Source organism: Meleagris gallopavo, chromosome 12 (genome assembly GCF_905368555.1).
Source record: "Meleagris gallopavo chromosome 12, MGAL_WU_HG_1.1, whole genome shotgun sequence".
Classification (NCBI taxonomy): domain Eukaryota; kingdom Metazoa; phylum Chordata; class Aves; order Galliformes; family Phasianidae; genus Meleagris; species Meleagris gallopavo.
Window position 1 is genome coordinate 14,103,037 of NC_139415.1, and position 23,904 is coordinate 14,126,940.

Here is a 23,904-nt window from a genome sequence, read left to right on the forward strand (position 1 = left end):
GTCTCGGACGCAGGGGAGCCCACGGAGAAGGTGGAGAAGCTCGGGGCGGACGAGGCTGCAGGTAAGGATTTGGGCACGGTGGTGGAACGTCAGGCTGATCCGCTCACAGACCGTCCCCAGCCCAAAGGGACCCGCACGTGGGCTCGGCCGACGGCCACGCCCGCCCTCGGCCGTGTGAGGGTGCGGCACAGGGCCGGGCAGCGCCCGCCGCTCCCCAGCAATTCCCCCGCCCGCCCCGCACCTGGGAGCCGAGCCCCGCCTCGCTCAGGCCGCGCGTTCGCCGCGTGCCGTGGCACAGCCGGCCCTGCAGAGGGCGGCCGCTTCCCAGTAAAAAGCCGCCCGGGGGGATCTCGGATCTCGTGCTGCCCTGCGGGCGGACAGGAGCTGCGGGGCCGCTGGGAGCCGGGATGGGGCGAAATTCGCACGGTTGGGCCAATCCCAGCGCAGGGACGCGGTGTGAAAGGCTCCTCGGGTTACGGGTTGAAGCGAGCTGCTTCGGGGAAGGGGCGGAAATGGGGCAGCGGGTGGCGAGCAGCAGCAGCATAGAACACACCGGGAACAAAACGAGACCCACTAATTTATTGTCAAAAAAACCCTCAAACTTTACTTGCGTTTCTCTCAATAAATAATTTACAGTATGTACAGGCGGTGACACTCCGTGGGTCTGAGCGCAGGGACCATCCTGTCACACTTCTCCCTTCCCTACGCCTTTTTGTTTCCGTCGATCGGGTCTTTCTTGGCCACACTTCACCTCTAAGCAGAACTGGGTCGAACACAACCAAAATAAAGTGCTTCACTGTTTGCTTCTAAAATAGGGATACCCCAACCACCTTCTAACAGCCGACCACCGGCTGGGCTGCTCACCCCAACAGCGGGACTGAGCCATGCGGTAATTAAATAGGCTTTCCTTGGCTGGAAATTACGCTTTATGGGTAATTAGGGGAGGTCTTACGGGATGGATGTACTTGTTGGCACGCTGTGGCTTGGTCAGTTAAGACCACATTGCACCATGGCTGTTACCTATGGGGTAGCAGCAAGAGATGGATGTTTCCTCTGAGTGAGAAACTCTCTGCCTTTCAAAATGGGGGTTTGGGGTTTCCAAGAGACAAAAGTCTGGCTATTTAGTATAGCAAAAACGTCCCCATCAGCCTTGCTGAGCGGTCAACACGTGGGGAAGCCCAGCAGCCCAGCAGTTGGTCTCCTCAGTGCCGTCAAACTGCGATATCCTTATTTTAAAACCTGCCTAAACAGAATTCCTGGGGCACCAGCAAACAAAGCAAGGAGCAAAGTAGTAAACACATCTTTTTTTTTTTTTTTTTTTTTTCCTTTTTTCCTTTTTGTTACTTTTCTTTCCTTAAACGTTTAAAAACCAATTACATCTCTTCATCTGTACAGTCACACGAGATCAATGCCGGGGCTCTATATATTAAAGAGACAATATAAATTACATCCATTGACACAATTTTGCATTTCTCTGCTGCTTTACAAATGGAGCTCTAGAGCTGTTAGGACACAATGAAAAGTCACGCTGAGTATTTACACCAGGCTGCCTCTTGGCACCAGTTCTGACTGCCAAAGGTCGCCTATTCCCACCTCTTTTGGTGCTAGCTTGTCTCATCATGCCCAGAGACCTCCCTTGAGCAGGACATTCCCCCAAGAGTGATGCATGTTTGGGGGATGACTTATGGGAAATTCCCCCTGAGGAAAGGAGGGAAAATCCACAAAGAGGTCTCCAAGGTGCAGACCAAAGGTGGTCTCCTTTTGTTCAGTGAGCAATGAGGTGAACCACAGAGGAATACGGGAAGAAGGGAAGCACTGTGTGGTGGGGGAAGGAGATTATCCATGGTCTTGAGGGAGGGAACAGACATCTGGGGGCAGATGGGGAGGGGGGCCCTCTGCTGCATCCTGTCTCCTGGCTGAATTTCTAACATTGCCCCATTCCAGAGACAAGCCCAGATGGGCTTAAGGTGCAGTGGGTCTGCAATGGGGTTGCAAGTCATGACCCTGGGAGAAGGAGTGGAGCAGAGACCTAGCAGCAAACAGAGAGGGATGCTCCTGCTTCAGGACCTGGCTGATCCGCAGGCAGGTAAGGGGGTGCGGGGCTCGAGGGGGTGCAGATGGGGTCTCCCACTGAGCAGCCTCCCCAGTGCCAGATTTAGGGGAGCAAATGGCACAAGGAGCTCGTCTGACACTGGGCAGAAGTTAAAGAAAATGCTTGAATACTGGCCAGGTTTCTCCTGTCACAATCAAGAGTCCTCAGTGGGTCCAGGTAGAGACAAGGGAGCCAGGAATAAAACTGTGGAGTGAATCAGCCAGGTGAAGTGGCTAAAATAGCAGATGCCCTTTGAACCACAGAAAACACAAGCTGTAGCTTGAGGATCAGGGCCTCCTTCCACCATGATACCTCGTTTCTTTCTGTGGTCAGCCCCACCATTTTGGCCCCTGCCTGTTACTTTGCATTGCATCCTGCAGCGATGGGGCTGCAGAAAGAAGCACACCCCAAAAAGTGGAGCCCAGCCACGTCACGCTTGTGGCTCCCTGACACAAAGCCACATTCACACACACCAACATCACAGTCACCATGAGCGTTTTGGGACCGTGGAGCAGCGGTGCAAGGAGGTGGGGGCTCCCCAGCACTCATGCTACAGAAAGGAGGAGGATGAAGGTAAGGGCAAGTGAGGAAGGACCTCCTGAGGTGCAGTCCAACAAAATCTCCCAAACGTCCTCAGGGCAAATAGTGCTCCTCCTGGGCAAGAGCTGGGGTGATGAAAGACTGGGTGCTGAAAAGGGGCTGAGATCTGAGGACGATCCACGTGTTCCCCGTTGGATCCTTTTTCCAATCTCTCCTTGTCTAGTGCTGTCATCTTGTCCCTTGTCCTCTCCTGCTCTCCTTTCCCCACAGCGTGAAGGAGCAAAACTCTATAACAAACCCAACCAACACTGACTCAAACTCAGCAGTGCTACCCAGAGGGCAGGGAGGGCCCAGGGACGCTCCGAGGGCGCCGCGTTTCCCGGGGCTAGGGCCCGTGTCCTTTCGTAGAGGTGCAGTTTATCTTTGTTGGAGTGAAGCATCTTCACGTCCTCAAAGGCATAATAAGCAGCCAGCATGAAGTTGACATCCCCCGTAGTCAGGAGATCAAAGACGCAGGACTGGAAGTAGAGGTCCTCTACGGGCAGCTTTTCCCTGCACTTGGCCGTGGCCGATTCATAAGTGAAGGCCTCAGGGGGCGCCGGCAAGCTGGGCCCCTTCCTGCGAGCACGGCCCTCAGCGGCCTGAGCCAAGCGGAAGGTCTGGAAGTCAATCTGTTGGTTGAGCGGACAGCCCCGGAGGCACAGGTAGAGGCCCTGACTGTCCCGGTCCTCCACGGCGTTGACCACCTCCTCTGGCATACGCACGGCGAAGGTGAGGTAGCGGCCCACCTGCCTCACCACAATGGTGGTGCCGATGTACTTGGCCTGGATCTCGATGTGCTGACCTGACACCTTCTCGGTGATCTTCAGGCTGTTGGCTCCGTGCTTGTCGCCGCCGTTCTTGGAGCCATCAGCAAAGGCAGCAGGGAGCTCGTCCATCTCTGCCTGGTACACTTTCTGCTCCACGCATTCCTGGAAGCTCTTGAAGATGATGGTGAGCTGTGAGAAGAGAAGGATAAAAAGGAACGGGGTTACAAGCTGATCCCCTAAGAGCACACAGCCACCACCAGGATCAAGGTGGGAGGTGAAAACGCCGCCTGCTCGACCCAGCCAGGACTATGGCCTCCACTTCAGGGGCAGGCACTTTCTCCTAAGAAGCTGCCCCAACTTTACACACCCAGACAAGATGGGTGCTCCAATTTTACATGCTCAAATATGGTCATCCTGCTTCAGCATGGAGGTAAAGACACCATGCACTGATGCCAAGACCCAGAGCCTGGACTGAACGCACCACTTGGAGCTGTGCTGTTATCTCCAGGCCCCACGCAGAGCTCCCATGCAGCTGGAGCTGGTTGCAGGATCACCAGGCAGAGGCCTGTGGTGGCATGCCCATGCATGCAGCACTGTCTCACCCCCAGGGCCTGGCTCCAATAGGTAGTGGAGCTTCTCTGACTCCCATGGCATTCACATCCCACAGTCCTAGCCTCCTCCCTTCCCTGGCTTTGTAGACAAACGGGAGCTTTGCCTTTGGACCCCAGAACATGTTGTGCTCCATCTCAACCACATGCATTTAGTATCTTCAAACAGGCGTGATACAAAGGGGAAAATGGAGGCAAGTCGAAGGCCTGGGCTGAACATGCGGGTGGCTCCCAGCCACTCTGCTCCCAGCATGAGCCCAAGCTGTCCCTGCCCCTCTTCCCACCACTCTTCCACTGAGCTCCAGATGCTCCCAACCCAGTGGCAGCTCTGCTGTCCTCTCCTCGACCATGTCCTGAGGCATCACCTTGCAGCACTACCCCTCCCACAGATGTCCCACCACCTTCTCTGGATCCTACCCTGTCTTCTCTGGCTGGAAGGCATAAGGGTAAGTCAGAGATCGTCAAGCAGAAATACAAAGAGCGCCTTGGAGGAAGAGGCTTTCCTTTCAGCAGCACATGGTCCACTATCAGTGGCCCAGGAATGCTTCCCATAGCTTGTGCTGCAGATCTCATGACTAATCTCTTGCCACCACAAGCCCGTGAGGGAGATAACGGGTGAAAAGACTCAATTAAAATAGTGATCTTGGGATCCAGCCTAGAATTGAAGGTCCCTGTGTCCTCAGGGACCACCTCCCTCCAGCCAGACTTACTGCACCGCTTCAGCAAGTTTTTAATACCCTTTGGTAAATAAGGAGTTGCAAGCATCAGTAATTATCTCTTAGGATGTTTATTAGGGACATGTCAAAACCAAAATGTCAGCTTCAGCTCAGGCTGAAACAGTCACATCCAGAAGTGGTGGCCCTAAGAGCCAGCCCCGGGTTTGTTTAGACCTCAGCTGTCCCTGAAAAAGTGCTGCCGTCATTCCCAGTCTGCCTTTGCACAGACATCTGGAGTCCCTCAGGAGGGGACTTAAATTTGTCATCCCCGTTCTTTTGTCTGTATTGCCCCCTAAGTTATAGCAGCCATGGCTCTAAATTGCACCGAGAGAGGTTCAGGTTGGATATGAGGTAAAGTTTCTTCTCAGGAAGTGTTGGGTGCTGGCCCTGGCTGCCCAGGGAGTGGTGGAGTCACCGTCCCTGGAGGTGTTCAAGAACCATGGGGATGTGGCACTTAGCGACATGGTTGGTGAACATGGTGGGGATGGGTCAATGGTTGACCAGATGATCTCTGCGGTCTTTCCCAACCTTAATGATTCTGTGATACTATCCAATCTCTCTAACTGTAGAGACAGATGAGGAAAGTCTAGATGGGCAGCTGATATTTACAGCCAAACGCCCGCTTTCAGAGGAACTCCCACTCTTACCCTCCCCAAGGAGATGGGCAACTTGTTGAAGAGACAGCTTTTGGGAAAAAATGGCATTCGGAAGCACCTGCACCCTGCTCACGAGCTGTGCCCAAGGCTCACCTTGCTGGTGGCGGTCGCTGAGGAGCCAGGCAGCACCGGCGTGTTGGTGACCTGGACGTTCAGGTAGTTATTATCAATGAGCGGCCAAGCCCCTTGCACCTTGCAGGTCTGGAACGTGTCTGTGAAAGTCCTGAGGTGTGGGTCCCCGAAGAGCCCGCAGTGGGTATAGTTGGGAGCTGCCGAGTGTTTGTGAAAGCTCTTCTCATAGTGGCAGATTTCGGGGCTGTCAGAGCGCTCCTGGCTATCCCCGGGGGGCAATGTCCGGAGGCGGGGCTGGGACGTGGGGCCATCTTTGGAGCAGTTGTGTTGCACCATGAGATCGTCTATGCCATGCACGGCCGAGTGGTAGGCCAGGTCCCCCCTGCAGGTGCGGGCGGTGCGACGGGTGCAGTGCGCGTAGGCGCGCAACGCCGTGCAGAATTCCGGGGTTTCCTCTGCTCCCAGGTGGTGCGAACCCGACGTGGCCGCCCAGAACTCAGAGTTGCACTTGAGGATCTTGCATGGAGACGTCACTGCGAGGCAGGGAGAAAACACAACGGGGTCAGTGCTTGCGTGGTGCCCACCTTGCACATCGTGAGGTCCAGCTCTACTCCTAGCTGGGTTCCCGCAGCCCAACCCCATCATATTGGTCGCACCGCGTGACGTGACCTCGCTGATCAGACGTGACCCTCTCACATGACCCAGCTCTCATGCATCAAAGCCAAGGAAGCCAACAGAATGTGCCCCGATTTAAGCCAAGAAGGGAAAGAGCACCCGGCCTTCAGATGAATGTTCCTGGGGGAAAACAGGGTGTTGAAGAATGGGACTCATTCATTAACAGGATAAGGCAGGATCACTAATGTGGTGGGAGAAGCAGTGGGGTTCTTAATGTGGTGGGAGAGATGCAATGGGGTTTTTATGCCCTTTTAGCACTTGACATTGAAAACGGTGTGGGGCAAATTACCGCGTGTTCTGCCTAATCTTCACCATGGCAGAAATCCATGGTCCTTCCTATTCTTCTTCCCTGGGCATGGGAAAACCCATCCCCAGCACAGTCACTGTGCCCCAGACACCCAGTGATACCAGCACTGAGCAGAGCGGGATCCGAGCTCAGACACCGCGCTGCCAGGTTTGGTGCTGCAGCTGAGAAGCCGTGCACCCCTCCTGCAGCACCCCATGCTGCAGTGCACCCCCGGGTGCTCGGGGAGCCTGGGGCGGGAGGCAGGAGGCCCTTTCCCTACCGTGACCCATGCAGAGAGAGAACGGGAGGCTGACGCAGAGGAGAAAAACCGGCACAGCAGGGTGCAGGTTGCCAGCCGCCCCGCTTGCTGTTGCCCACGCGGAGAAGCCGAAGGCAGCAGAGCCTCTGCCGGGCTCAGCAAGCTGGAGGAAGGGAAAGGAAATTTGGATCCTGCTCTTTTTTGTTGTTTTTTTTTTTAATTCCCCTTGCCAGTGCTTATTCCCCAGGGTTGTGTGGCTTCCCTGGAGTGGAGCTGAACGCAGCTGTGCAAAAGCACATGGCGTTCACTGAACAGCATGCAGACACTGCTTGTGCCAATCCGGAGCCCTTCTGGGTGAACCCAGGCTCGCACCACTTAACATTCATGGTGCTTTCCTTCCTCTCCTCTTCATCAAACCCCTTCAGAGGGCTCAGAGATGGGATCAGGCACAAAAGGCAGCAGAGCAACAAGAGAAAAAGCCCCACTATTTCCAGATGCTTTTGAATGTGCATATATTCCTGTCTTGGCACTTGTTTAGAAGGAGGCTGGCAACGCATCTGTGCCAAAATCATTTCACGTTTGTTTAAAAAGAAAGTTACAAAACCCAGCATTGTTGCAGGGAAAACAGCGTGTTTTAGTTTTAAACACTGCAGTGTTGGAAACCTAAACACAGTCAGTGCTGGAAAATCAGAAAGAGAGAGCAAAGCTATAAAACACTCAGCAGTCCGGCTCTTGGGCTGCGTGCTCTTTCCAAGAAGAGCGAAGTGCAAATAGGAAACGGTGACAGGTTCCTCACAGCTTTAAAATTCTTGTTTTAATAAGCACAGATGCTAGCAACAGCTCTGAGAACCCAGGAGCTGTTTCAGCTTGGCAGTGTCCAATTTAAACCTGCAAGAAGCACTGTGGAAACCTTTGTATCCAGCTGTAACTTGCCATCGGCTGGAGGTGACCTGAAAACAAGCTTTGGACCTGAGACATGGGCTGACACTTCTGCTGTGGTTGTTACAGCTCATACTATAGCTGCACAGTGCCTGAATGCAGAGAGAAAAGGGAAGGTCGGTGCTGGAGGTGGCATTCCCAGTGGAAGGTATGAATTAAAATGCACACAGAAATTTGACTGGTACCACTACTGCTGGCTGTCCCCGACGCCTGTGGCACCAGGCAACAGGATCCCTGCTTTCCCATTATGCCTAACGCTTTGCTCAAGGGTGCCCTGAGGCTGCATACAGACAGATGTTGCTGCCCCTGGGAACAACAGGACACATCCCTGGGCATTCAAGACCCACAGCCCTGGTTCCAGACACCGGGATGAGCTGTATGGAATTCTCAGCAGGAGTGAAGTCATAACCCATTGCTCAAGGACCATCCAGTCCAGCCCCTGGGCAGCTGCTGCTGCAAAACTGTCCCCAACGCTCTGTGCCCAACGCATCCCACACTGCCACACCACTGAGGATCACTCACTTTATAAGGTTCAGGGTTAAAAAAAAATAGTAATAATACCCACAATGGCAAGGAAGCCCATCTCTTCCCTCCCTGAGCCCGAAAGGGGGAGCATTCCTCTTTAAGATGTTATCGCTTGGGTTTGGCACCCGTCCCCTTCTCACTGTTTCGCACACGGCCCCATATAAGGCCACATTTCCAAGCCAGGTGCCGTGGCAGCAGCACATGGGGCGGTGCACAGCGGGGCTGCACACAGCCGTGCTGCTCCATGGATGTGCCTCCCAGCAGGCTGGCGATTTGGCAAAGCCCTGGGGGTGCTGCCTCCTCTTTTTGCTATGGTGTGGACTGGCCACCGGGGCTGGATGGCTGTGGGTTTGCAGGCAGGGCTCGGCGGGCACAGCCTTGCTGTTCAATGCAATGATTGTGCAGGCACCTGTGTGACTCAGCCCTGGGCAAGACACATGGCTGCCACCACCACCACCATGCTGGGGACACAGCACAGAGCCACCACGGAGGGCAGCAAACGTGTCCTGTTCCACGCCGTGCCCCTTCCCCTGGCAGCAGCTTTGGTACAGTCATGCAGGCTGTGCATTTGTACCTGGGCCAGGGAGCGATGCTTATTCAATTTCACATAATCTATTTTCCATCTCCTCACAATGGATCTGTTTTAGCTGTTTATCTGACTTAGCACAGGAACAAACCCCTCCTGAGCAGGAAACTGAGGAGGCTCTCCAGGCTCTGCATGACACCCTCATCTCTGGGTGACACTGTCACTGTGGTCTGTGGCAAAGGGACCTTCAACCTGAGGACTAGGTGGTACCAATGACACCTGGCCTCCTCACTTCTTCCAGGGGCTTGGTGCCATTCCAACAAGGGACAACATTTCCTTCAGTGTCAAGGCTGGCAGTTTAAAAGCTAGACAAAACATTCAGTGACAGCCACTCTGCCAGCTCAGTGTCTGCGGTTGTTCAAGTGTACTTCCCAGGAGGACTTCTGCAGCCCAAGGTGACCACAGGCTAAAAAGCAGTGCCCCTGCTGTGGGAGTTTATCACCTTTACAAACGTGGGTCCTGCTTCTAAGTGGATTTTATCTGCCTTCATTGTAAGGACATAAAAAGAACCAGCGAGTTTCTCCAAAGCAGTAAAAAAAGTCCGTTAGTAACCAGCATGTGTTTCCCACAAAGATATTTACACATGGCAATCAACTCACTTGTCAATCCTCCAGATAAGCTAAACGGTTTGCACTTTTAAGTTCCCACTGGAAGGTGTTTGCCCAGCCCTGCAATCAGCCTGCTGCCTCCCTTCCCCACGGCAGGAGGCTTTCTGCAAGGCTCACCTCGCCTCTGCCTGCGCACACTGGGATCAGTTTATCCACGAGCCATGGCCATCCACCAGCCCCCGCAGTGTGCCTAGCAGTGGTGAATTCACCATATTCCATCAGGCACACTTCCCTGCTTCCCAAAATCAGTTGCCATCAGAGAATCACAGAAACGTTAAGACTGGAAAAGATCACTAAGATCATCCAGTCCAACCATGGACTCATCACCCCTAAGCCCACAGAGGATCATGAAGGTTGAAGAAGACCACTATGGCAGAACCACACCGTGCTCCCCTCCAGCACAGCCCCGCTACGCTGCACGCTTTAAGGGTAAGTTTTCAGGCTTCCTCCACACATACATCCAACTTTAAGAGCCAAACTTTAACCATCTTCTAATTATCAGTGCCTCTGTTTTCGGGCATCAGGTTACCCGAAATTCATTTACCCAAATTACTCTCCTGCAGAAAACCAGCACAAACCCAACAATTCATCCCTTCTCCTGTAATTTCTCCAGCAATGAGAATTACTGGAAATTAGCTTCAGTAGTCAAAAGCCAGTTCTTTTAAGAGTCTTGGGTGCATGTTAACCAGACCTGTTAATTTTAAAGCGTTCACTGCTAAGAGATGTTGTTTAATATCCTCTTGGTTAGTAACGGGCTGGAAAGTATTTCATCACCCACATGTGATGCAAATACATCACCCCGCTTCTTTCCAAATACATGGATTGAAGTGTAGATGTGCAAGCCTCACACATGCAGTAAAAGGCCTTTTCGGAGAACACAGTAAAACGTAATTACCTTTGGCCTCACATCTGAGCACGTAGACTCGGTCTCCTAAACACATATTTATTTAAGTAATCTAAATAAACATATTTATGCCGACACCTCCATAGGAAAGGCACGGCTCTCGGCTCAGTTCGGGGAGCGTGCAGCTCCTGCATGGACATCGCACGCAGGAGAACGATGGGAAAAGGGCTGCAACGACCACAGTGCTCCTCGAACAACGTACGGAGTGGATCTCCTCCTGCGGAGCTCCTCCTGTGAGGTTTTGGGGTCCGGACCCATGGGGATGGGCAGCATCACCCTCGGCCCAGCTCCGACCCGGAGCTCCGCCAGCGACCTTCTTTGAACTGCTAATCAGAGCCAATCTTGCCGAATAATAGCCTGCTTATTATTGCCTCGTTTGCATAACAAAGAGGCCCAATAAAACTGATTTGACTGTGCTCAGAGGGGGTGTGAAAGATCAGCCCTGAGAAAAGAGCTGCAGGAATGCAGCAAACTGCTCCAAAGCCTCAACCCAGGAAGAAAGACAATGCAATTTGCCATCAAGAAAAGCCCAATAGACCAATAAATTACCCATGTGCAAAGGGATTAGATCAGGTTTCAGTTGCGCTGAAGTGGGGGGAGGAGGACCGAGAGGAGGGAACTGCAGGAGAAAAATAAACCTGGCTCTTAAAACGCTGCAGCTCATATTTTGCAAGGGCGTGCATGGGGAGGTTGGCTCAGCTGAGGCACCTTCGGCGCTGCAGCCTGCATTTCGTGCTCTCTTCCAGTGGCCAAGGCAGCAGTAAATGCATTAAAAGCATTAAACCCACAGATGCAATAAAGGATGTGCTGAGAACTGGGTTGAATCTGCAGCATTTTTAAGCCCAGCGGTGGTGTTGCTTAAAAGGATGCTGGGGAAGGCCTCCATTCGGTTTGTTTGTGCTAAAAAGAACACAGTTTTCCCCTCTCAAGCACTATAGCATCTGGAGGACCTGCCACAGCCAACTCCCCGTTGTCCTCAGCACCGAGTTCATGGCCCCCATCCCTCTTCTCCCAGCATCACAGGCACGGGGCAAGCACAGGCAGGAAAACAGCAGCGTCAGTGCCTTCCCCGGCCATGAACTGCCAGATGCTGTGGAAGAAGCCCACGACCATTCCTGTCACAATCAGCCCTTCTGGCTCCGGGTCACCGCACTGCGGCACGCTTAGCTGGGCTGAGCGCATCCCCTCCCAGTGCCCAAATGGGAGAGCTGACATCAGTGCAGAAGCAGCAGCCCTCTGCTTTGGAGCTTGTTGTGATGCTGCTCCGACTGGACCCAGCAAATTTTGAGACATTCAAGATGGACCGGAAGGAGGACTGAGGATTCACGGCCAGAGCAGCAAGTTGCAGGTTGGCCCATTTTGCTTTTCGGCTTCACTGTGGGACTCAAACTTCAGCAGTGCCTTTACTTCTTTGGTTAAAGCAGCAGCCTGGAGCTGTGCTGCTGCTGGAGGCTTGTGGAGTTTTGCTTCACAGACACAGATGGAGAGCTGGGTGGACAGAGGAAGACGAGCGAGGGAAGCAACCTCCTTTGATTCTTCATCTGCAGAAGGGCACTAACAAAGCAGCTCCCCGCCACGTCACACCACGGGTTTTCCTGGCTGCTCTCCCAACACCAACAACATCCGTGTGAACCACCTTGGAGGAGAGCTCCATTTTACAGATAAGAATATGGGGCCAGGTAGGGATTCACCCAAGGTGAGCCTGGTGGAAAACAAGGCGGTTTTCCTCCCTCAACCCCTATACGAAACGTCAGCCCCAGCTTCTGCAACAGCACCTGTCCCTAAAGCGGTGACACAGCTGCCCTCAGCCACCTCCTCCAGCCACCAGCCCCAGCCACCTCAGGCCTGGCAGCCCCACAGACATCTGCTTTGGATTTCCATTGCGCTCCATGCACCCGAGCTGTTTTCCCAGGGTGCCTTTGAAGGCACAGCTGCCACCCACCAGCGCCCGCGGGCCCCCCAGGTGTGGCAGCGGGTCCTTCACCCTCCCCCTCCTTGCCCAAGCCGCAGCAGGGCTGGCAGGGAAGCACTCAATGCTTACAGGTGTGGATTCCCTCTAGGAATAATCATCCCCGCTGTGCTCTTGTGAAATTTCAACCCTTCAAACGCAGAGGTAAATGAGACACAAAATGAGGAGATGGAGAAAAGCCCGGAGCACATAAATCTGGATGAGGCAAATTTATACAATTAAATGCCTGCCAAAAAAATTGCGGCATCTCCATCGGAGGCGTTGAGTTGAGCACAGGGCGGGGGGTGGTGGCACAGCACCTAACCCAAAACCTAGGTGGGACCCAAGAAATGCTGGGGTCACACCTGGGGAAGCACAGGGACCAAAGCGCCCATGAGGTAAAAAGTAACAGAAAACCATCCAGCTTTGCCCAGCCATCCTTGTGCTCAGCCATCCTTGTGCTCAGCCATGCCCACGGCTGCAAAGCCCAGAGCCAGAATCTCTCAGCATGCAAACTGCTCAGTATGCTCACGCAGTGCACAGCAGGACTCAGCACCCTGCACATCTTGCTGTTCTCGTATCCGCAGGGACTGCAGCCCCGCACACCGCGGCCGGGACGTTGCACAGAACTGCTCAGTTGTAGGAGCCAGCTTGTTCTCCGCAGTCAGAGCCCTATGACTTCATCAAGGGGATGGCATCTGGTTTTGCAGTTGGACATAATTCAATTCTCCCCCTCGCTGCAGGAATTTCAGCTGGTGAAGCAGTGATTTACTCAGCCAGGCTGCACTTGAGTGCAAAGCAATCTCGAAGCTACAATCGAACGCTCTGTTATTTTGAGAGCTGACGGACAAGACGAGGGAATAAATATCCCAGTGATGGGAGCTCTTCTTTTAATCCTGGCTGTTGCCAAGTGCAGGTTGCAAAGCTTTTTAAAGGCACTTAGGGGCTCTCCTGTTAGAAATGTGCTCAGTGCCCCAAGATAAGACTCCTCAGCTGTCCCATCTGCACATCTGAGCACAGCTGCATCTGAGCATCCACTGTCCCACTCCAGACCCCTACATCCCCACCTCACTCCAAGCTTGCAGCAGCCCTGAGCTCTCTCCAGCCTCATTTAAACCATCTGGGACACCAACTTCTCTTTAGGCCCCCATATTCTGCATTTACTGGAGTACCCATTTAGCTGTGCCAAACCCCCATTGCCATTGCTTTTTTTCTTGCCATTCCACTAATGTTCACCCAGGGCTGAGCTGGAGGGAGAGCACAGAGCTCACTGTCACTGTGCCCCAGCTCTCTGGGGCCAGCAGGTTGGTGCTTAGCCCCAAAGCCCCAGGTCAGGAAGTTCTTCGGGCTGCACCGAGTGCTTTCGCACACACACCCGCATTGGCCACAAAAAAGGAAACCTCAGCTGCTGCCAGTATAAACCCAAAGTCACCCCCGATACTCCCCCATTTCCAGTCAGCAAGGGCGTAGAATCTTGCGAAGGCAATTTGTGGGGTAAAAACAAACAAAGTGCCCACCCCATATCCAGGTACAAGGCCAGCTCAGCATGTAGTACTACAGAGAAGCCCATGTACTTCCAGGCGGACATCTGAATCTCTCCCCACTTCCCAGCACTGACAGTGTCCTCCCAGTCCCAGGCCCTATTCAAGGGTGCTCAGGTGGTGTTGGTTCAGCTCCTCTTCTCAATATTGGCTTAATGCTGTTATCACATCCCTCCCTGCCAGTGTGACAAAAGCTGTTGGGCTGAATCCTCCCTGGGAATCTACCCCCTTGCCCAGGTGGACCAAGGGTAGAAAATGTTTTGAAGGCAGAAGCATATTTCAGGCAGAGCAGCCGAAGCATGCCACCATCAGGGAAAACCGAAGTGAACTAGAGGACGTGTGGGAGAGCAACAAACTGGACTGATTTTCAAAAGGATTTGTAAGAAAACTCAGTGCAGCCCCAGGTGGAAGGCTGAGGCACCCCAGACACAAGGGTCCCACGAACATCCAGCAGTGAGGGCTTGGTGTGAGCACCATCCTGCTCCCCATGCAGGACTTCTGCCAGTGGTAGCTTTCTGCACACCGCCCCCCCCCCAGGACCTCCATGGAGTTGAAGCCAGGTTAAAGTCATTGGTGTGAAAGCAGTACACTTGGGAATCCAGCACAAGCTGCATGTAGGGGGGGTTATGCAAGTAAATAAGCAAGGCAGGACTCAATGAGGCAGCGACCCAGCCCACCAAGCCCCACGTCCCCCCAGGTTTTGGGGTACTACGTGGCCGCAACACCTCTTTGGGTGCTCTGCCAACATCCTTCACTGGGAAACCAAGAGGGGGAAAGGAGAAAGAAATCCCCCCCACGCATCCCATCCCCATCTTCCCACCCCCAGAGCTGGCAGCGGGCCCCCCCAGCACCACACACGGGCAGCACCATCCGTCTGCTCCCTGCTCCCGCCGGCTCCGGATCGCCCCGTTTTGCCAGTTCTTTGCACCTTATTTGACTGCTGAAGGGAGAATCAAACAAAGCAGGCGGGCAGATCGCGTATCAAGTTCTTTCTTGCACCGTAAATCTCACAGCCCCAACCCGCTCGGAACAGGGCATTGTGGGTGCTGCGATGGCTTAACCCCCCAAAATAGGCGTTTGTGCACGGCTGGGGGGGACGGCTCGGCGTGAGCACGGCACAGATGGGCTCACTGCATTTAAGACAGGAGGGCGCAGAGCAGCGCTTTATTTACTTGCTGCATGTGTGTGCAAGACGGCTGCACCTACAGTTATGCAAAAGAAAGGCATAAAATTTGAAAAAGGGGAAACTTGTGCTCAAATACAAGATAAACAAACCTGGCAGAGCGGAGCTCGAAGGCTGTTCGCTCTCCCTCCTGCTTTCTCTCCTTCTCCCCCCCCCCCAACTTTTTGCAAGCAGAAAAAAAAAAAAAAAAAGGAGGTAAAGAAACTGGAGAGTTTTGGAAGGAACAAATCCGCCTCTGTGGACTCGGTTTCCCCTCCCCCAACAAAAACAAGCACTCAGGGCTTGAAGGAATTTGCAGGCAGAGATCTGCCAAAAACATTGTGAAAAACTATGGGGGATTCATTGGAAACAGATGGCGTTTTCAGCTGTAATTCTGAAATTCTCTCCTTTTCTGACACAATACAAACAAACCGGGGGTAGGGGCCGGGGGGCAGCGGTGTTACGGGGCAGCGCCGGTGCGGGGCCGGGCCATTTGGTCGCCGTGCAGCCATTTGCTGAACCCCTCCCCAACCCCCCCCCGCCCCCACTTCGACTATCTGCGACCGAAACAACGATGCAAAGGCTGCAGCACCCGCGGAGGGCAGGAAGGTGACGGCGGGGGGGCCGGGGGGCAGCCGGACCACGCATCCCGCCCCAGGTGAGCACCTCAGGGCTGTGCCCCTCCCCCCCCACCGCCTTCCATTCCCAACCGCATCCCCTCGTCTTGTTCCCATGCCAGCACAGCAGCGGCGATCGAAGCAGACCCCCCCGGCACTCGCACCCATCAACGCATCAGTGGGCATCAGGCGCGCTCAGGTGCCCCCACCGCTATTTCAGGGCACCCCCAAGGACGGGGAACAGCGTGGTCTGACGGCTGCTGTCAGAGCGAATCCCTCCTGCATCGCCCTATTGTTTTCAGTTGTTTGAATTATTATTATTTTTCTTCCTTCTTCCCCTCTCCCTCCCCCCCCCCCCAACCCCTCCCGATCGTCTCTTTTCCCGTGAGATGAGGCAGCGGGGAGACAAAGAGGTGAGCGCACGGCAAAACCCCCGCCAACGCTCGGGGTGGGGGGAAGCAAATCTCAGCCCCCCACTCTTCCCCGCTCCTCTTAAACATGTGGCCAAGTGCTGCGGAAAGCACAGAGGAGGCCCACGGGCAGGGGAGAGGAGATATGCAGGGGATGGTCTTCAAAACAAGAGGTTGGTCCTTACCTGGAGGGAAGATGCAGAGAAAGACAGGGAGGATTTGGAAAAGTCCCAGGGCTGTGGATCCTGCCCCTCTCCCCATACCCATCCATCCAGCTCGAGCTTTAACCACTATCCTCTCCCTGGAAGAAGAGTTTAAAAAAAAGAAAAAAAGGAAAAAAAAAAAAAAAAGGAAAAAAAAAAAGGGAAGGGAGGAAAAGAGGAAGAAAAAAAAAAAAGGAAAAATAAATCAATCGAAAGAAAGAATAAGAAAAAAAATAAAATCTAAAAGCCCCACATGGCTCCGAGGAGCGATGCAGGGACGGGCGGCCCCAGCTCCTCCGGTGCCCTCTGCACTGGAGGATTACACAGTTTTCCTCCTCCTCCTCCTCTCCCCCCGCCCAGCCTCGGCCGTCCGTCACCCGCCGCCCGCCAATGGCCGCCGCCCGCCCCGCGCCTCCTCCACTCCGCGGCGGCGGGGAAGGGGCAGGGCCGGCGGCCACGGGAGGCGGAGGGAGCGGCGGGGGGAGGTGGCAGGGACTGGGGGTGCGGCCTGGGGAAAGCGGTGTGGTACCACCCCCCCCTTCAAATGTCAGCGTTTGGAGCTAAAAGGCGCCAAGGGGAGGGGAGCTGAAGCAGGGGTTGTGAGAGCTCGCCCACCTGTGCGGGAGGTGCGAGCCTTTCGCAACCCCTCCGGGTCCTGATGTAAACCCGGCTGAGTCACAAGTGCGGCTCTGCAGTCCTCAGCCCTGCACCGGGCTGAGGTCTACCTTTGCGGAGGGGGGGGGTCCCCTAAATGCAGCCCGCAATGCAGCCCGTTGTGTAACTTGTGCTTTCTCCAGACCTCTGCTGAATTAGCTCTGGGTGTGCAACGTATCGTTTTTTTCTAGGGAAAAATCCCACTGTTAGTGCCATACGGTGGCCCCAGTGAGTCCTGGAGCTCCTTCCTGCTCCCCAGCAGCAGCTCTGAGCACAGCAGACGCTGGTTTGCCCGCTGGGCTCCAAAACTCTTCTTCCTCCCACCCCTGGGTGCACAGCGGGACGAGGCAAGCAGGTTGGACCTGCAGGTCCCAGGGCTGTGCTCCACCCAGGGAAAGGCAGAGCCAGGAGGAAAGCATCCCCTTAACAGCCCACTCGGATCTATTTAAAATTTCCCTCAGAGGATATTTTAGCCACAGTGAACTAAAGACAACTCCTGAATGAGAGTGCCCACGGGTGCAGTATGCTCCAACTAACGTGCTTTAACTTCCCCATTTTGGATTGTCAGCCCTCCTTTGAGGGAGTGCCCTCTCACCATCTGAATGCTTTCTCTCTTCTCTCTGAGGGGTTTTCAACAAAGAAGGATGCTGGCTGTTCTCCTGCCCCTCTCCCAGCTCTGAGTGCCCTCTAACATGGGGCCCTTCCTGCCATGGCCCAGCACAGCCTACAGATGATCGCTGACTTTGCTTCCAGTTGTCCTTGGAAATTGCCTTCTCTTCTGCCTCACTGCACCCTGATGGATGCTTTTCAGCCTGATGGTAGCTTCAAGTCTCCAAGAAGAGTCCGTGATTTCCTCCCTACAAATACCCCACAGAAAGCACGTGGAAGAGGAGACAAGAAGATATCCCTGGAATGGAGGGATCTAACAGTGCCTGCCTGGTTCTCCTCGGAGGCTTGAGCCCCTTGGCCTCCAGATGAAGGAGGGCTTTGTCCAGGCTGCAGCCAGAATTAAAATGCTGGAGGTTTTCCAGATGGGACCCAGATGGGATCCAAAGATCCTGGGGCTTTGCCTGTTTGATGGGAGATGTGTCTGGGTCCCGCAGCTGCACACAGATCATAGGATCGCAGAATGGTTGTTGGATTGGAAAGGACCCCAAAGATCATCCAGTTCCAACTCCCAGGTGATGCCTGCTGAGGGCAGAGGGAGCTCCGCCAGGCGGGAGCTGGTAGGCTGCATCCAGGCCTGAGGCAGTGGGGGAGGAAGGCCTACAGCAGGCACCTCTCTGTGGGGGATGTCAGATGGGGGCAAGTATGGCCCTTCCAGCTGCTGCTGCCACCCAGGCAGAGGTGCTGATGGGTGTGGGCACAGGCTGCAAATATTCTCCTCTTCCTCTCACCCCCTCCACTTCTCAGCCCCAGTTCCTTTCAGCTCACCCTTTGCTTTTCCTCCGGTATGAAAAATGTCCCTCCTGCTATCACTGATGACAGACAGTGTGATCTATTTGTTTTTAACTCGCAAAACAGCCAAATGACCACCATTCAAAATCCAGCTGCTAAATAGCTGCTGCTGTGAGGCTGGTCGGATTGTCTGACCTAAAGCCTCCCCGCTTTGGTGTTGCTGTTTTGTGGCAAGCTGACACATGGAAATGATACACTAAAAATCCTGTTTGAGGCGATATTTTAAAAATGAGATCCTCGTTGGAGCTTCTGCCTTTGGTACAGGAAAAGCTGTAAAGCAATGAGCTGTTGCCCCTGGCTCTGGTTTCTGAAAAAATTTCTCCTTGACTTTGCACAGTTGCATCACGCATTGCAAATGGGATTGCTGTTTTTGGCACCGATCAAAGCAGCGGATTTCACTGGAGAAAACAACAGATGTGTCCCAACTGAAACGGCAGAGCATGAAAAAGCCCCAAATAAGGTGTGTCTCAGCTCCTGCTCCCTGCTCTGTGCTTTTCAGGTCACCTTCACCTTTCTGATTAGCTGAATCAAAGACGTGGACTTAAAATCAACCACTAAGACCAAAGCAGCATGAAGCTGGGATTTCTGCCTTGCCCAATGGGGCTCTGCAATATGTGTTGGAGAGCACTGACTGCAGTTTCCCTTGCTCCTTTCCTTCGTGAAGCCAGGATGAGGCTCCCTGTTCAGGCAGCCCAGTGCTTTTTGCAAACAATATGTGGGAAACCACCCACCGCTATGTGCAAACACCTCCGAGGCACAGTGGAGCTCCCAAGTGACACGCAGGGAGAAATCCCAGCCTCCGTCAGCCGACAGAATCCTGCTGATGCTCAGCCGGCCCTGCTGGTCTGAATTTATTTTTCAGAGCATTTCCCAGTGCGCTCTGCCCTATGCCACACTATGCATATCTGTGGGCTTCAATGGGGCTGAAGGAATGTGCCTAATTTGAACCCTAAGGTTTAAAGGTGATGCCTTTCCTTACAGCCTTCCTAATGGAATTATTCAACACCTGTAATTATATCACTAGAATAGTAAATATGAGTATTTCTGAGGGCTGTAACTGGTAGTTAGAGGAGTCCTGGTCTGCTCCTGACTCTCCTGTGAACTTCCTTTCATGCAGTGATCCCTGCACAACTGCAACATGCCTTTGCCTTCTCTGCCTCAGGACAAGGCGTCCTGTTCGTGTCCTGGCTGGGGTGAGCTGTGATCAGGAAGTTCATCTTGCACCATTCAGCAACGAGACGTGCTTGGGTTAAGCAGAAAAAAGCTAATCGTTCCCTAAAGGAGGAAGGGAAGTTTGTAGTGGAAACCCCCAAATTATTATCTGGGGAGGTTTGCGAACCAATTCCAAAATGCTTATGGAAGTAAAAGCAAACACCTGTGCTCTGAAAGATTCCCTTATTAGAGAAAAAAGCTCTGAACGAGAAGAGAAATAATGAGAAAAAAAAAACCAACATTTTTCACATCTTTCCGCAATAAGTCACACCTCTTGTGTTTGCAGTATACTGGGAAATTCATTTCCTTTCCTTCGCTATTTTTTTTTCAATTATTATTATTAAATACTTTTGCAGTTTCCCCAGCTGACAGCACAAGCAAACTCTGCTCTCCCTGAACTGTGTGCCTCGAGCCTGCTCAGCAAGTGCCTGAAGCCTCTTCCCTCCAACCTGTCACCTTGCACTGCTGGTAGCAAAGTGTCCCTCCAAGGTCTCAGCCATGCACTGAGTGTCTGATGTGAGCGAATGGGGCAGGCGTGCTGGGACTGAAGGCTGCTGCGTGGCAAAGTGCAGGAAAGCGTTGGCTGCCTGGGATCATCCACCTGCCTCTGTGAACGTTAGACTCACTGACCCGGCTATGCAAAGAGAGGCCAGTGGGGCGAAGGTGGAATATGCATAGCTTCGTAGCACCAGTAAGTAAAGTAGAAATGGTGCGTTGTCGACCTGCAACTTTGCATCTGCCGAGAGTGGCTAATTAACGGCAGCCCTAATTGAAGTTGCTGTGGATTACCATGCTTCAGGCTCTCTGTTCCGAGTGCCTGCTCCAGACTTGCAACCTCCGAGCACTCCAAACCAGCACAAGGCAAGCAGAAGGTAGAAAACTTTGTCTCACTCATCACAGAAAGTGAAACGTGGGGATAGTTCCCATCAAATTCAGTTCGTCACGTCCCTGCCTATGACAGAGGGATTGCAACTAGATGATCTTAAAGATCCCTTCCAACCCAAACCATTCTATGATTCTGTGATTCTATGATTTTTTGTTTTTTATTTTTTGACTGGTGGTATTCCTTTCTCTGCAATCAAAGGGAAGGGAAAGCCTTGTGGGGTAAGAGTCCTGCACGAGGCAGACTGTAGCTCTCCCTTGTTCTGTAGGGTTTGGAGGGCTGCCTAGCATTCACTCTCTGTGTATTTAGTTCTCTGCAGGGTGTTGCACTTTCTAGTCTCCTCTTTGGGGTAAGAATCAAGCACTACCTCTGTAGTGTACCTTCTGCACATCTGGGCTTCTCTAAAAAAAAAAAAAGAGGTGGGCTGGGAGGTGCCCAGGATGAAGTTCAAATGGCCACATGTCAGCTCAGCAGAAAAGATGGGTAAACCTGAACTGCCAAAAAATAAACAGCACAGAAGAATTCGCACCCAGAGCTGGGTGTTTATCAGCAGAGACAGAAACCAGGCTGTGCAACGGGACAGGGGGGCAACCTTGGCTTTCCCTGCCGCCTTTAATAACTACTGCTGTCTTGAGAAAGTACAAACACAGCTCCTTAATCCCACCCCAACCTGGCAGGTCAGCTGAGGACATCTCCTGGGTCTCCACGTTTAAAGGTGGGGCATGACATTGTGCGTGTTTGTGAATGTGCATCTTCAGCTGAGAAAGGTGTCATTGAGAGATCTTATGGAAAATGCTCTGTGAAACCCAGCTTGTGTCCCCTTGTGTCAATTCCTGACAGCGATGGCCAGAAATGCAGGAATCCCATAGCACACATTTTGTGCAATTACTGAGATTCCGACGTGCTGATTCAAAACTTTTTCCTGAATATCTGCAGAAGACACTTTCCTTTTCATGGGGTGGGAGGGGAGCAAAAACTGTAAATCCAGCACTTCTCTATGTATTTCAGGAGGTGAAACTGGGCCGGTGGCAGCTTTCATGGGGGGAGCAGTTGGGGGTGGCCGTGGCCCCACTGGGTGGTGCTGTTAGCCCTGCACCGCCTGCACAAGGATCCAGTTTATAAAATAAATGCAATCCAACGCCGCCTTAAACCACATGACATAACAGCAGCTTGCGAGCTCCCATTAAAATCTCAATTTGGGGAAATTGATTCTACCTCTGAGCAATTGCGATGCAATTACTCCAACAGGCAGCAATCAAGAATCACATCAAAACAACACCAAACTTTCATCTCCTGCCTCACAACCACCACCACAACAAAAAGCACCTGTCTTGCAAACACAGCCCGGTTTCCTTCAATGTATATAATATTTAAGAAGAGCAACGTGCAGGTCCCAGGCTGGAAGCAAGCCTGGACAGAGGCTGCAGGGCTGGTGCTCCTGTACTGTCCTGACTCAGGGCGATCTGCTGCTGCTTTACACCTCTCCCACCTCTGCATCCAGGCTGGGATCGGGGGCTGTTTGCAGAGCCAGTTCCCCAGCAGCGAGGCCAACCACGCTCCAGCTGTGTGTACTCTCCCTGCACACAGCAGCAGCCGCCCCTGCCCACCTCCCACATCTGGCCAGCTGTTAGGCATCGCCCACCCTGCCCACGTCCCACATCTGGCCAGCTGTCAGCCTCCACGACTCGCGATCCCCACCCAGCGCTTTGAGACCCCAGCAGCGCATCTGCAGACCAGCTCGGTCACAGCGACTGGCCCCGCTCTGAGCAGACCACCGATGAGAAAAGGGAATCTTTTCCGTTCTCATCGGTGGTCTGCAAAGAATTATTCGGCTGGCTTAGCCCAGGAAGGTGCAGCTTTAGTGGCGACAGTCAGGAGGTGGATAAATTAATAACCGCATGCTAGCAGCGAGCCGGCCGGATGGGAAGGGGACGAGCCGGGGTTCCGTATAGAAGAGGCCGGGGAGGGAGCAGGCAGCCGGGGCCATGCGGGGGGCCGGGGGCAGCATGCGGCCGAGGGGGCCCCGCGCAGCCCCGCGCAGCTCCCGCTTACCTTAGCGGCCGCATCAGCCTCTCCAGCCCTCCGCGGGGGGTGGGTGCAGGGAGTTTTTGGTTGGTTTTTTTTTTTTTTTTGCCTTTTTTTTTTTCCTCAGTAAGAAAATAATAATAGAGAAATTTAAAAAAAAAATTAAAAGAAAGAAAGAAAGAAAGAAAGAAAGAAAGAAGTAGCGGTGGCGGGGAGGGGGGGGGAAGGAAGGCGGCCCCCCCTGCCCTGCGCAGGGCAGCCCCGGCGGGGAGCAGAGCGGCCTCGCTCAGCGGGACGCGGGGAGCCGCATCGCCCTCCCGGAGCATGTGAGAGGCAGAGGAGGAGATGGAGCCAGATAGGGAGGTCTCCTCCCTCCTTCCCTCCTCCCTCCTTCGCTCCGCGCACGCTGAGCAGAGCCGTTAGCATGCGGCGGAGAGGGGGGTGGGGGAGCAGAAGCAGACCCTGCTATGGGAGCTGGGGGGTCCGCGCTGCAGCCCTCCTTGGGCAGCACGACGAGGCTGCAGGGTCACCCCGACGCGAGAGGGGTGGCGGTGCTCCACCTGCAGCAAGAGCTGTGGAGGGGATGGGGGCTTGAGGCGCATCATTGTGTTGGTGGGGTATTGTTGGGAGAGCCGGTTTCGGGGGAGGGAAAGGGACGCTCTGCATGGATCTTTCAGGCAATAGGGGAGAGATGCAGACCCTGGGCGGCACCCCTGTTTAAGCCCTATCTCATTCTCTCCCTTCAGCCCCCTCACCCGCTGGGGTGAGCCCAGGGTGGGCACCAAGCTCCCATGGAGACTTGGGGACACTGTAGCACACGTGGGCACCAGGTGCCCGCATTTCTGATGGGAAAGCTGTGGGTGCAAGGCTGTGCCAGCCGGTGCGTCACACACACAATTAATTACTGCAGCCCCAGAGCCACAAATGTGCTAAATATGCTGTCGGTGTAGCGCGTGGATAATAGCAACCCTTTGCAAAGCGTTTCTTTCTCTCCTTTCTCTCTCTCTCTTTTTTTTTCCCAGCTCAAGAGACAACAATTGCAGAGAGCACACAGCAGCTTTCCGCCGCTTGATTAAGTCAGCAGTGAAGACAAAGTGTGCCTACACAGCTTAAGGAGGATCTGAATGTGTGTTAGGTACAAATTAGAAAATGGATGTGATTTAATCACAACAAATCTAAACAACCCTGCCGCAGAAACCCTGCCATCCAGGAGGTCTTTTTCTTAAATGTGGATATGATGGGTGTACAGTCCTGACAAAGGAACAATGTGTTTGAGGATGAATTGTTAAAGCAAGAACAGAGAAAAGGCTGGGGGAAAGGCTGATGTATACCAGATATGTTATCAGCTATAGAAAGAACCATTTCCTTCTGTCATACTTATTTGCAAATTACTTTGCAGCTCTGAATGCTGTGGGGTCTGGATGCTGTAGCACAGGCAGGGGTGCTGCCGCCAGGGCTGAGAATGGGCACAAAACCTTGGAGATCTTTCAGAAATCCCCATGGCCACTTCCCCCAG

General features: G+C 53.5%; 1 protein-coding gene and 1 long non-coding RNA gene across 3 annotated transcripts; one reads left to right on the plus strand and one right to left on the minus strand.

Moving 5' to 3' along the window:
• Window positions 1-577: 577 nt before the first annotated feature.
• Window positions 578-22,729, minus strand: RGMA (repulsive guidance molecule BMP co-receptor a). 2 transcript variants are annotated; one of them, XM_085233814.1, is made up of 4 exons: window positions 22,416-22,729; window positions 16,139-16,254; window positions 5,515-6,026; window positions 578-3,630 (listed from the first exon to the last, which is right to left on the minus strand). In XM_085233814.1, the coding sequence occupies exons 1-4, from the start codon at window positions 22,712-22,714 to the stop codon at window positions 2,920-2,922; spliced, it is 1,638 nt and encodes a 545-aa protein (XP_085089940.1). In that variant the 5' UTR covers window positions 22,715-22,729; the 3' UTR covers window positions 578-2,919. The 2 variants fall into 2 exon arrangements, with proteins under 2 accessions (XP_085089940.1, XP_085089941.1); XM_085233815.1 differs by lacking the exon at window positions 22,416-22,729 and having other exon boundaries at window positions 16,139-16,495.
• On the plus strand, window positions 14,767-16,365 carry LOC146543561 (uncharacterized). Its single transcript, XR_014885811.1, has 2 exons — window positions 14,767-15,584; window positions 15,666-16,365. It is a non-coding gene; the product is annotated as an uncharacterized LOC146543561 (long non-coding RNA).
• Window positions 22,730-23,904: the final 1,175 nt, after the last annotated feature.

Coding starts and splice junctions, on each gene's coding strand:
- RGMA (XM_085233814.1), bottom strand. CDS start 22,714: ATGCTCCGGGAGGGCGATGCGGCTCCCCGCGTCCCGCTGAGCGAGGCC. Junction 16,255..22,415: donor AGGCTGATGCGGCCGCTAAG/GTAAGCGGGAGC, acceptor CTCTTCTTCCAG/GGAGAGGATAGTGGTTAAAG. Junction 6,027..16,138: donor TCTCTGCATCTTCCCTCCAG/GTAAGGACCAAC, acceptor CCTGCCTCGCAG/TGACGTCTCCATGCAAGATC.